This window comes from Gavialis gangeticus, unplaced genomic scaffold, assembly GCF_001723915.1.
Source record: "Gavialis gangeticus isolate Ggan-Ray unplaced genomic scaffold, GavGan_comp1, whole genome shotgun sequence".
Classification (NCBI taxonomy): domain Eukaryota; kingdom Metazoa; phylum Chordata; order Crocodylia; family Gavialidae; genus Gavialis; species Gavialis gangeticus.
This window is the reverse complement of record NW_017729024.1, coordinates 156,378,834-156,390,646: the sequence shown is the minus strand read 5'-3', so window position 1 is coordinate 156,390,646 and position 11,813 is coordinate 156,378,834. Positions and strand designations below refer to the sequence as shown.

General features: G+C 48.2%; 1 protein-coding gene across 3 annotated transcripts in view; it reads right to left on the bottom strand.

Annotated features, from left to right (window-relative positions):
• The window catches only part of FYB (FYN binding protein), a 94,181-nt gene that overhangs the window by 25,959 nt on the left and 56,409 nt on the right, over window positions 1–11,813 (bottom strand). For all 3 annotated transcript variants that reach the window (XM_019517933.1, XM_019517935.1, XM_019517934.1), the window contains exons 7-9: window positions 10,964–11,084; window positions 8,001–8,157; window positions 2,111–2,255 (exon numbers count right to left, since the gene is read on the bottom strand). In XM_019517933.1, coding sequence (XP_019373478.1) covers window positions 2,111–2,255; window positions 8,001–8,157; window positions 10,964–11,084 — 423 coding nt within the window. The remainder of the gene's footprint in view (window positions 1–2,110; window positions 2,256–8,000; window positions 8,158–10,963; window positions 11,085–11,813) is intronic.

Below are 11,813 nucleotides of genomic sequence, written 5' to 3'. Positions count from 1 at the left end.
CCCCCCGCTTTCCGAGATCATGATCAGGATTGCAGGGCTTGGGCTGGGAGATCCTTCTTTCTCAGCACAAGCTTTGTGGTTGCAGGGCCAGAGCTGGGAGACATATCCTGAGATAAGGATCTCCCAGTCCAAGGCCCATGACCATGGAGCTCAGGCTGAGAGATAAGGCTCTCCTACTACTGGCTCTGTGGTCATAGAGCTGGCGCTGGGAGCTCTCTGCTGGCATGAGCTGGGAAGCCTGTTTCCCACCCAGGTCCATGATTATGGAGCTGAGCAGGGATCAAGCTCTCCAGCCTGTTCCCCACTCAGCTCCACACTCAGTCACGGGCAAGTCCCAGCCCCATGCCCTGATGGGGCGATCAAGATGTAGGGCTTGGACAGTGTTGCAGTGGTGAGGCAGGTCCCAGTCGTCTGCGCCATCCACCTGTGGAGCAGCTAGTAGGGAGGCCCTAGCTGGATGGGGAATCCCTGGCCAGCCGGGAGCTTGTTGCTAGCTGTCCCACCGGAGGATTGGGGCAGGAAGCTGGGACCTGATGATTTTATGATTCTATGACCTGCCCCTCCCCTGCAGTTCTTTTCAAGCCCCCTGCCCTGATCAGGGAGCTGGGAGCTCCCTGCTGCCAGGGAAGCGGGATATTGTCCCGCCCCCCAGCAGCAGACAGCCCCCTGAGAGCAGGGAGCAATGTCGCATCCCTGGCTAGAAGATAGCTGTCTCCTGGCCCAGCATTGCCTGCCAGGCCCTGGGTTAGCACCCTGGGGGAGCCTCAAGCTCCTCCTGCTGGTGGCAGGGCCCATTGCAGGGCTGCAGGTAGTGGGAGCAGATTTGCTGCTGGTGTCTACACATGCAGAGACATGGGAGTAGATTTGCTGCAAATCTTCTCCCATGTCCCTGCATATGTAGACACCTGCCCAGGAGTGTTTACTCGTGAATAGCTTACTCACAAGTAAATTGATTTCAGATAAAATGTAGACACATCCAGTGGGGACAGTCCTGGGTGCAGGGATCCCAGGAGAAGGCATGGGGGTTCCCAGTCAGGAACCAGCAGTGCCTGGGACCTTGAGTGGGAACTGAGGGTTGGACAGCTGGCCAGGCTCTTCTTCCACTCTCCCTCCCTCCCCCATGCAGAGGTAATAACAAATGAAATGCATCAAATAACCCCTCAATTACAGAGGTTCTATTTTGGAGCACTTCAGCTACTTTTGAAACATTTCCGAGGTTCATAATTGTAGGCAGTTGGCTCTTTGAAACATTTCAAAGGCATTTGGAACAATTCAATTGTTGCATCAGTCTGCACCCTAAGTCAAAGCATAATGGCATATTCTGAAAACCGGAACATGCCAATTGCCACAGGATGGTGCTTCTATACAGCAGATAGTCTCCCCATTCTGGATATGCCATTTGTTGGGCTAGAGAGGTTAACCTTATTAGTTAGTTTCCCATTGCCCATCCCTGTCTTGCCTCCAGACTTCTCCCTGCCTTCTGTGAAGACACTGAGACACACCATACTTTAGGGCAAGAGCACTGGTAAGGGATACTCCTGTGCAGTCATAATGATTCTTTTGATTTTAGAGTCTTTAGTACCTCTAGGCTGGAAAGGGCAGAAAATGACTTGAAAGGAGATAAGAGAGTAGTACTGTTTGTTCTGCACTCTGTATTGTGCTGTATCTGTGGGACTCCTGCATTTTAGTTCATTGTTTTCTACAAAGCTCCAATTGCTAAGCATGTTCTCAACTTCCAGTGTTACCAAATGGATTGTTTCAGATATGTAGGCATTAAGTTACAGGCTGACTAGGAGGAAACACCTAGATGGCTCAAACTTATACTCTGGCTCTGTTAAACAAGTGACATTTTATGATAGCAGGCTTCAGAATTTGTAGCATTTCCTAATTCAACTGGGAAATACTTTGGTAAGCTCAAATACTGCAAGCTAACGTATGTTGCCTTTTTTAGTGGTGCTTACTTAAATTTCAGGTGTGTATAATTCTGAAATGTTGTGTCAGCAACAATATATTTTATTTTAGGATATCTTTGTTTCTCTGTTGCAATTTTTCTCATTTGGGCTGGCTGAGCTAAGCAATCAGCATCTTTAAATTTGTTCTTCTTACATACCTGCTGCTACTGTCCTGCTCTCCAACATCATCATATACTTCTTGGTCACTATCTCCATGTCTCATGGTAGCACTGAAGGAAGGTCTTTGTTTTCTTTTTAATGAATCGTAGTCAATCTCCACCAAGGTTGTTTTAATGTAACCATCTAAGACAGTGAAACTATGATTTAGTAGCCATACTTTCATTTCAAAGCACAGAAAGGACTTTCCAAAAGGGCTGCAAATTCAAATAATTATAACTGCAATGTCCTGCTGAAAGTCTTCATGGTCATTTCTAAATCTGAGCACGCTGCACCCATAATAAACAAAGATGAACTATATTTACACTTCCCATTTACAGTGGTTCAAGTCAGTTGTAATTACACAGCATGCTATTAATTTGTACGCACATCAAGATCTGTGCAAGAAGGAGGAGAATCAGGTCCTTTACCTTGGAAACACAATCTCACTTCAGATAAAATTAACTTAAGCTTACATATCTGCTACATAGAAACCTATAGTAAATCGTCTCAACCCTCTGCTGCAGCAGACGAGTGCATTATACAAATGGTATAGAGTAAGACAAGCACTAAGTTACCTTATGGTGATTTTTTTTGTCAATCCAGAAACTGGCTACTTTGCAACTGGCCAGTTCCCCAAAATAATTTAGAGCAATCCAGTGCCTATAGAGGTTGATAAATCACTGGAGTTTGAGTTATACCTTATGCTGTCATACAGACATAGGCATTATGCTGGTCCTTTGCCATTGAGGCTAATACAGACATTTGGGATATTAAACTGGATTCCCAGTTTAAACTTAGCTTCTCCTGGTGCCAACCTTACATTTGCAGACCCAGTCTCAGTGACCAGCAACCAGTCTAAACCTGTAACTGAACAGAAGTTCCATGCACACAAACTGGTTGAAAAATTGCAGAATCTGATTTAAGATCAACTGGAATCTATGTAGTAACAGACTCATTCAATTCAGGTCAAACCAGTGGATTGCACTTCTTGTCCACTTCCCTTGTGTGGCCCTGGGGCTAAGAAAACCCAGCCACTGGCCCCAGCTCTGGGGCTGCTCTTTTCACTCCACACTGGTCTATTTTTTTGCCCTCTTGACCTCTTCCTCTCCCCCAGCCAGCCCTCTCAACCCCCATCCCATAAGCTGCTCTGAGTATAGCTGCTTTTATCAGTGCTTGCTGTGGCCAGAGCCAAGCAAGTAAGCCCTGGTGGGGAGGCGGGGGGGAGGGGATGAGGTGTGTGTTAGCTGGGGTGGGCGGAAACTCCACCCAACCTACAGGTTGTGCCCCCACCCCATGTGAGTTGCCTCATGCCTACCCCACTCTACCCCACCCATGAGTCGCGCCTGCCCCCCTACCCCTCATAGGCTGTGGCTGGTCCCCCATGCATGGACCACACTTACTCTCCCTACCCCAGCCACAGGTTGTACCTCCCTCCATCCTCTGGCAGACCCTGGATTCCCTCTAGTCTGCTGGAACCCAACCCCAACCCCCCGGCCAGGGCCCCCCCCCCCCCCCACCCTTTTGAATCAGTTTTATGCCCCCAAGAGACTGTACTTAGCCTGGAGGTACACTGGGTAATCTGCCTGCTGCAAGGATGAACTGCTAAAGGTGAGGTTTAAAGCAGCCCAGCTCAGCTCAGGATTGCACCTTCTGTCATTATGACTTGCCTTTGATTTTAACTTGTACAATTTGCCAGGGTTCTCTATAATAATAGTAATAATAATATGGTGGATTTAAACACTGCACCTGTTAGCTTGTAAAAATATTGGGCAGGTTTATTATGCAAAATGTGTGTGAAAATAAGAAAAGCACTTAGCAATGAGAACATAAAATGCTTCCTTCTGCTATTGCCCAATTTTTGGTGTGTATTTCCTCAGGCCTGTGTGGAATGCCACATGAAAATTAAATGGACAGAAAAGCAGAAGAGGGAAACTTGAAATAAAATTATAAACAATGTGATTTTTGCTTATGAGGAAACATAATTACCCTTGCTTTATTATTTTTTGTTCTCATTTCCAAACTTTCCCCTCCATTATTAGTTTGTGCAATGTTCATTAGGTAGATAAGATTCAGACTGGAACAGCAATGTGAAACAGACTGAAACATTTAGTTGTACCTTAATCTTCATCTGAGGGAAGCCCAGTATGACTTCTGCTTTTGCTGAAGTAAAAATCATTTTATGACAGGCCAGAATAAGATAAATTCATTAGCTTGTTATAACTGCACGAGAACCATATTCCTATATAGAGCGATTTTATTTTATGTCTGTTAAACTTCGTATAGAAAAGATTGTTTTACAATTATATGTTCTTTTAAAGTATGTATTTCAGATCCAGTATTATAAACTGTTTAGGTCCTAGGAAAATATTTAAGCACAAGAACAAGCATATTAAAATCATTGAGACTACTAGTGTGCTTCTGTAAATGCATACTTAAATGATGTAACTTTGTGTTCAGGACATCCCTAATACTATGACTGCTTGTGACTAGGAGGGTATGACAGGAAATGGGTTACTTTGCATGTGACCTTTTTCTTACACCCTTCCTCTAAAGCAGTGGTGCCCTATCTTTTTTCACCGCAGGCCGGATGGACGATGCCCAGTCCATCTGCAGGCCAGATCCCGCTGGTAAGCCTAATCCAGTGCATGGGGCAGGTGTGGCAGGGCCTGATTTGGCTGCATGGAAGGGGGCAGGGGGAGCCTGGCCTTGATCCAGCTATGTAGGGGGAAGGGGCATGGCCAAGCCCCAATCCAGTGGAGCAGGGCCTGGGAATTTGGCAGTGAGGGAGAGGTGGCAGCATTAATTGCCACTCGTTCCCTACCAAATTTCGTGATTTGTAGGGAGCCCTGCAAGCCAGATGCCATGGCTCCATAGGCTGGATTTGGCCTGTGGGTGAGAGATTGAACACCCCTGCTCTGAAGCACTAACTAATTGCCACTGTCAGAGACAGGGTATTTAGGGCCTGGTTTAAATTGCTGTCTAACCCACTAATATTGTCACCCAATCATGGTTGGGTGACACGCCCAGATCATAGCACTCCCCCACACCCTCTGATTGGCTGTGGGGTCAGATTTAGGGCCAGGTTTAACTGCAGCAGCAGAGGCCTTGCTCCCAAGGCTTTTGATTGCTGCTGAAAAGCCCATGACCCCCACACCTCACTGGAAGAAACAGATGGTCCTGGTTCTGGGTAGGGCAGAGGCTGTTTGCTCCTTCACACGCATGTTCTCTCCCTCAACCCTCAGGCCCTGCCCCCCCAGGAATCCCCAACCCCCTACACTCTAATTTTCATGCCTGGAGGAGCAAATAGCCCTTCCCCTACTCATCCCCAAGCTCTCTCCTCCTTCTATGTCTTTTATAACCCCTTTCCCACTCCCCTGGGCTGCTAGGCTTTTGCTGCTGGCTGGGGAATGCTTTCCCCATCCAGTAACAGCCACCTTGTTGCAATGAAATGGTATGGTAATGGTTACTTGAGTGGCCATATCATGACATTTCATTTCAAATCACATTTTTCATGAAAATCATTTAATTCCACGATTTTCACAAAAAAAATGTGAAATAACCATTTAAACCAGGCCTTAAGGATATTGGGCTACAACAGGAGCAGGCAAAGTCCAGCCTACAGGCCAGATTGGACCTGCAGCAGACTTGTTTCCAGCAGCCCCTGCCTGTGTCACTGAGGCCAGTTTCCATGGAGACCCCAGGAGCAGTGAAGCTGTGACAGCGTAGGGCCAGGGTTTCCTTGGAGACCAGCCCCAGCAATGCTGGCAAGACACATGGCAGAGTGGGGAGCTGCTCTGGGGCCAGGATCTTGTGGTGCTGACAGCATGGTCCAGAACTGAGGCAGAGCTGTGATCCACTGTCTGCTTGCCCCAGCTCAGGGAATGGCAGCTCTGCTCTGGCTTCATACCATGCTGTCACCACTGCAAGATCCCAGCCCTGGCTTTGTAGCAGCTCCCTGCCCAGCCATGCACTGTGCCAGTGCTGCTGAGGCTGGTCTCTGTGGAAACCCTTGCCCTACGCTGTCATGGCTATGCCACAATTTCCATGGCTAGGGACAGACATTCAAAAAGCCTGAGCCTGAATTGATTCAATCTTTGCAGGTTAGTCTAACCTGGCTAGGCTGAACTGGTTTGTAACCGAACAGACATCCCAGAAATACAGGCACATGCCTGCAGTGGCTTAGGCTAGAAGCTGGGGAGGGGGGGAGCGGCAGTGGCGGTGCTAGAGCAGCCCTCCCTTGCCTTGCACAATACTGAGCTGATGGGGTGGTGGCCGGAGTCTGACAGGATGCTCTTATTAGCCCAGCAGGGAATTGATAACAGTGTTTATCACCCCATTAAGAAAACAACAGAGGGACATTACCAGCTACCTGTTGATTCTACCTGCTGATTAAGCACAGACCATAGCCAGCACGTGGTCTGCTAGCAAATACACAGACACTTCTCCACAAGGTAGAGGGGAGGGGGGAATTCCTGTTTAGCAGGGAGTGGTGAGGGGGAGGAGGCTGAGCAGCCTGCAGTCCCTACTGGAGCTCCAGCCAGGCAGCAGAGGGCCCCCGCCCAGCCCAGAGAACATGCCGGGATGCTGAGGTAGTCTGATTTATTTTAAACAAGCAAGCGGCCTGGGACGGACATTACATACATTGGTTTGACTCAAATCAGTGAAGTCTGATACTACATTCAACCAGGTTTATCTCAGACCAGTTTCAGCCATTTTCAAACTGTTTATGTGCACTGAAAATCTGTTCTATTACAGGTTTAAACCAGTTTCTGATCACTTTAACCAGTTTGTGTGTAATGTGTGTCCCTAGTCCATGGGGTCTCCATGGAAACTGGTCACAGAGATGTAGGCCAGGGCTGCTGGGAAATGGAATCCAGCTGATGGCCAGATCCATCATTTTGCCCACCCCTGGTCTACATGGACCCTTAGTCTGACCAAGCAGGGCAGTTCTTATGTTCTTTCACAGATTATCATCTTTTTCTATACACATTAGAAGACATCCTCAGCTATTCCAATTTATGTTAGGTGGTGATGTGGCTGTAGTTCATGGATATGAAGAGATGAGGATATGAAGAAGGGCAGGAAAAGAAAAGATATTGTGAAGACAGACTTTGATGTTAGTAATCAGTGAGAACACAGAAATCTTTAACTCAAAGCAGTAGACAATTTTGAGGCCTGTTTCCCCTTTCACTTACACCCATGTTATGTCTGTGTAACTCTACCGATACAGCTTCTGTCCTGGTATGTTCTGGCATAAGCAAGAGGAAAAAATACAGCCCTTTATTCTCTGATTTTAGGTTGTATACAATCTTTTCTTTTTTTTTTTTTAAAAGATGTGCGGAAAAAATATTGACTCTGGGGAACTTCTGCAAACTCCACAGCTGCTACCAAGGCTGACACATTGAACCAGATCCTCTAGGAGTGTAAAGTGGCATAGCTTCACTAAGAATCTGTTTATTGCCTGTAACTAATACTAGTATCCCTAACTTCATTCTGGGAGCAGAGCCCCACATGACACATAAGCACAACAGAAGGAGATGTGGCAACTGACACTGAATATTCTTGTCCCTATCTAGGGTTTGAAATACAGGGGGGCTCAGTGAGGGAGGCAAGCCCTCCTATCAGAGACAAGAGCCTCCTCATAAGAGATGAGAGCCCGCCCTCTGCTTTTTTAGGCAGCTCAGGCAGTGGCAGCAGTGGTGGCTCCTTCCGGCTTCCGACTGCCACCACGACAGAGCCCTGCAAAGAGTCGAAGTGTAATTCAAACTCTGGGCATAGTTTAAATCTCATTAAATCTAGTATTCCATGTAATCTTGTAAGCTCACGAGGTCAGTATTTAACAGAGAAAACATTAAAGAGTAAAGTGTAAAGTGGAGAGTGTGAACTTACAAGATCCTTTTGTTCTGCCCAGCCACTTTCCTTCAGGGTTGTCCGTAATGCGGATGATTTCAATTTGATCCCCCTGTTTGACAGTCAGTTCATTCTTCCCTCCCTTGTAGTCTGTGCAAGCTTGTGCCTGGTGAATAACTTGGATGGGTCCTTGTAGCTGCATAGAAAAAGCAACAGGAGAAATCAAACACATGTAACTGCAGAAGTCATGCTGTTTGCTGTACCAAAGCAAACAATAATAATGGAAGTATTTGTATTTGAATTCAGGAATCACTGGGTGAAATTCTATGGTTTGTGTTATACAGACATGGCTTAACTATCCCTTGTGATCTTAAAACCTGCAAACATTTGAAGTCGTTATGAAAGAAGTGAAGCAAGATTCAATTGTGGAAAGATTTGTTGCTGTATGGGCCAGTCCAGGATGAACAAAGAAAGAGAAGATATCCCTGTAGAGTAGGAGGGGGCAATTATTTGGGCCTGTGGGATATAAAGGGAGTTTTGGTAAGCTGTTGTGGGCCAGGTCAGAATGGCCCCCCCCCCCAACAACTCACCAAAACTCCCTAAGGGGCCCCATCCCACCTGCTTAGCTGGGCACCCTGCCAGCGTGGGTCCCGGCTGATCTCCATGGACATCCCAGGATCATGGGATAGGAGCCCAGAAGTGACCAGCTGCATTTGTGGAGCTGCTGTTCCTGATCACTCCTACTGTGCAGCATCTCCAGCGTGGCCCCTGCCCCACACTTGCCACCTAATGTGCCTCATGCAGCCCTGCCTAGCCTATGCTCTCCCTCCCCACAGCTCAGGCCCTCCACTGCTCCCCACCTTGCTGGTGGCTCTGCCACCTCCCAAGCCCTGACCTGCTGCCAACTTCCCACTTCCACTCAACCCTTTGTTGCCATCTCCAGCTCCTTCCAGCTGCACCCAGGGCTGCAAATGATGCCTTCTTAGGTCTCTTTCCAGGTGCCATTCAGGCTGGGCTAGGACTTGGTTCTGCACAGCGCCAGGAGTTAGAGCATCCACAGAAAGAACTGAGCCCCTGCCAGGACTGCAGGGCTGGTGGGAACCCCTTGTATTCTGTTCGCTTTGGGGCCCTTCAGCTCCTGACACTCAGTCCCATCAGCCACTTAGCCAGGGATCCCAGCCCTGGCCCACACACCTGTTTCATTCCTGGGCTCTGCTCTGGGCCCTGGTTGGGATGGGGATGTGGACAGGTGGGGAGCAGCATTAGATTGAGTGGAAGCAGGAGCTTGACAGTGGGCTTGGGAGGCAGTAGAGCCACTGCCAAGGTGGGGAGCAATGGATGACCTGGGCCACAGAGATGGAGACTGTGGGCCTGGCAGGGCTGCCCATGGGACATTGGGCAGCAAGTGCTGGGTGAGAGCCACACAATGGGGGCTGTGCTGGAGATGCCACATAGTAGTGGCAACTGGGAGCAACAGTTCCTCAAATGCAGCCAGTTCTTGCCGGGCTCCTGTCCTGAGATGCCTAGCATGGGGTCCCACCCTGCAGTCTGTGTTGGGCATTGATGCTCCCTCTGATCACTGGGGCAGGCAGGTGGGCAGGGCTGCCCTGGTGCTGGGACTCTGGCTCAGAAACCGGCAGCTGCCTCCTCTATCTTGGCAGGCATGTCTAGTGCTGTTGGGCATCCTGGCCCAGGCTACCCTCTGCACCTGGGCTGGGTGGGACCGAGGGACTCACTGTGGGCTACGCAGAATCCCTCAGCAGGCTAGATTCAATCCATGGGCTGTATTTTGCCCACACCTGGTGTACAGAAACAATAATTTATTGTGTTTGCCTTTAGGGATAACATCACATTTCAGTATAATAGCACTTAGAGCAGGGGTCGGTAGTGTTTTTAAGCAGTGCCAAAAACAACTGCAACTTTGACTTGTAAGATGTTGGCATACCAGGGACAGACAGCAGGGGGACCTGCAAGGGGCCCAATCCTTACTGTGGCAGCGCACCCCCCGCCCCAGCCCCTTCCCTGCCATCTACTCCAAGGTGCACATGTCAAGCAAAATGCCTTTGTGTGTCAGACTTTGGCATCTGTGCTGGTGGTTGCCTACCCTGACTTAGGGCATTTGTAGATGACACTTTAAAGCAGGTTAAGTGCCTTTTGCACTGTTTTAATGGCATTGCTGTTTGCACATTCAGCAGCATATTGTGTGTTAATTCCAGCTACTGTAGCACTTTTGGTGGCATAATGTGCCTTAAATGACTTTGGACCCAGCAAATGATTTTGGGGGGCTGCAAAGTAAAACACCTCCAAGGAGTTTAAGTTTCTAAACCCTACGCCATGGAGGGAGGCACTGGGCCCTGTGTAGCTCAGGGGCTGTGCAGGCAGCCCCTGCAGGCAGCCCAGCAGCAGCCCAAGAAGGCAGGCTCCACAGAAGGCAAAAAAAAAGAAAAAAAGCAGTGAGCCTGACCTCCCCCCGCTGGAGCCTGCCTGCCTGAGCTGCGTGGGGGCCTGGTGCTTCCCTCCGTGGCTGTGGTGCCTCCTGGGCTTGCTCAAACCAAGTGCCTGCAGGCAGGTGCTGCCTCGGGGCAGGCGTAGGGGGGTGCTGCTTCTGTGGAGGAAAGCACTAGCCCCCACTCCCCCACAGCTCAGGCACTGCTCAGCCCACCAGCAGCTTGCTCTCGCCCTCCTGCTGCTGGAGAAGCAGGTAAGGATCGGACTCTGACACAGGTGTACATGACATGGGGGTTTACTTTGCTTAGGGAGAATTAAACCCCCGTGTCATGTACAACCCCCCTGTGAGAATAATTTAAAGCCTAAAAGCATGCGGCATGTTAATACTTATTTTCCGACAGCAGGAAAGCAATGGTGTGGGAAAGGGATTTGGAACCAATCCTCTGAAAAATCCAAGCTAAAATATAATGGTATTGTTTACAGTGTGTGTTTAAATTACACAAGGCTAAATAATGACTTGTGCATTTACATAGCCTGCTAGGCAAATTCCTTACTTTGAATCTCTTTCTGATCTCTTGCTCTTTCTTTTCTTTTTCCCTTTGCTCTTTTTTCTCCTGCTCCAATCTTTTCTTTTCTTCCTTCTCTTTCTTCTTCTCCTGTTCTTTTGATGAGGTTCTGAAAATGAAAATACAGTGTAAAAACCAAAGGGTAATTTATCTCAGATTTTACTCTGAAGTAAAATGACATCAGTCTCCAGTCAAGAATTTCTTAGGGTGATATTAGGTTGTGGATTTTCCATTGTAAGTGGTGGATTTTTGTATCTTCCATGTAGTGTAAGAGTGACGTTGTAGCCATGATAGTCCAACTTACTCTGCAACCCATATGCTGAATCAAAGGGACAGTGGTCAGTGGAGCTCATTAGCACATTCTCACCCAAGGTCATCTGACTTTAATATGATCATGGAAACAGTTCCAAACTTCATTGAGGCTAGCCTTGCAAGGGCATACTAGATATAGGACAGAGTATATGGAGAACCTTTTCCTGAAGTGCATCTGCGCAGGATACAGCGATAATTTAGCTGGCTATGCTGGAAATACCATCAAATACTGTCTAAAATGTCAGCAACCCCAGAGCTATCTTGTCTGAAGATGTGTGTACTAGGCCTGTGCGAAGTGGCTAGTATTTGCTTCAGATTCAGATTTGGCTGATTTGGGGGACAGTGATTCGATTCAGTAATTTGAATCACTGTCCCAAATCAATTCGGCTGAATCTGATTTCGACAGTTGGCCACCACTGAATCGGCTGAATTTCTGAATCGAACAGGCCCCATTGTGCACCTGCTCTCCCAGCCCTGTCAATGGCTGCCCCGCCTGGCCCCAGCATCCTGGCACTTAACCCCCCCC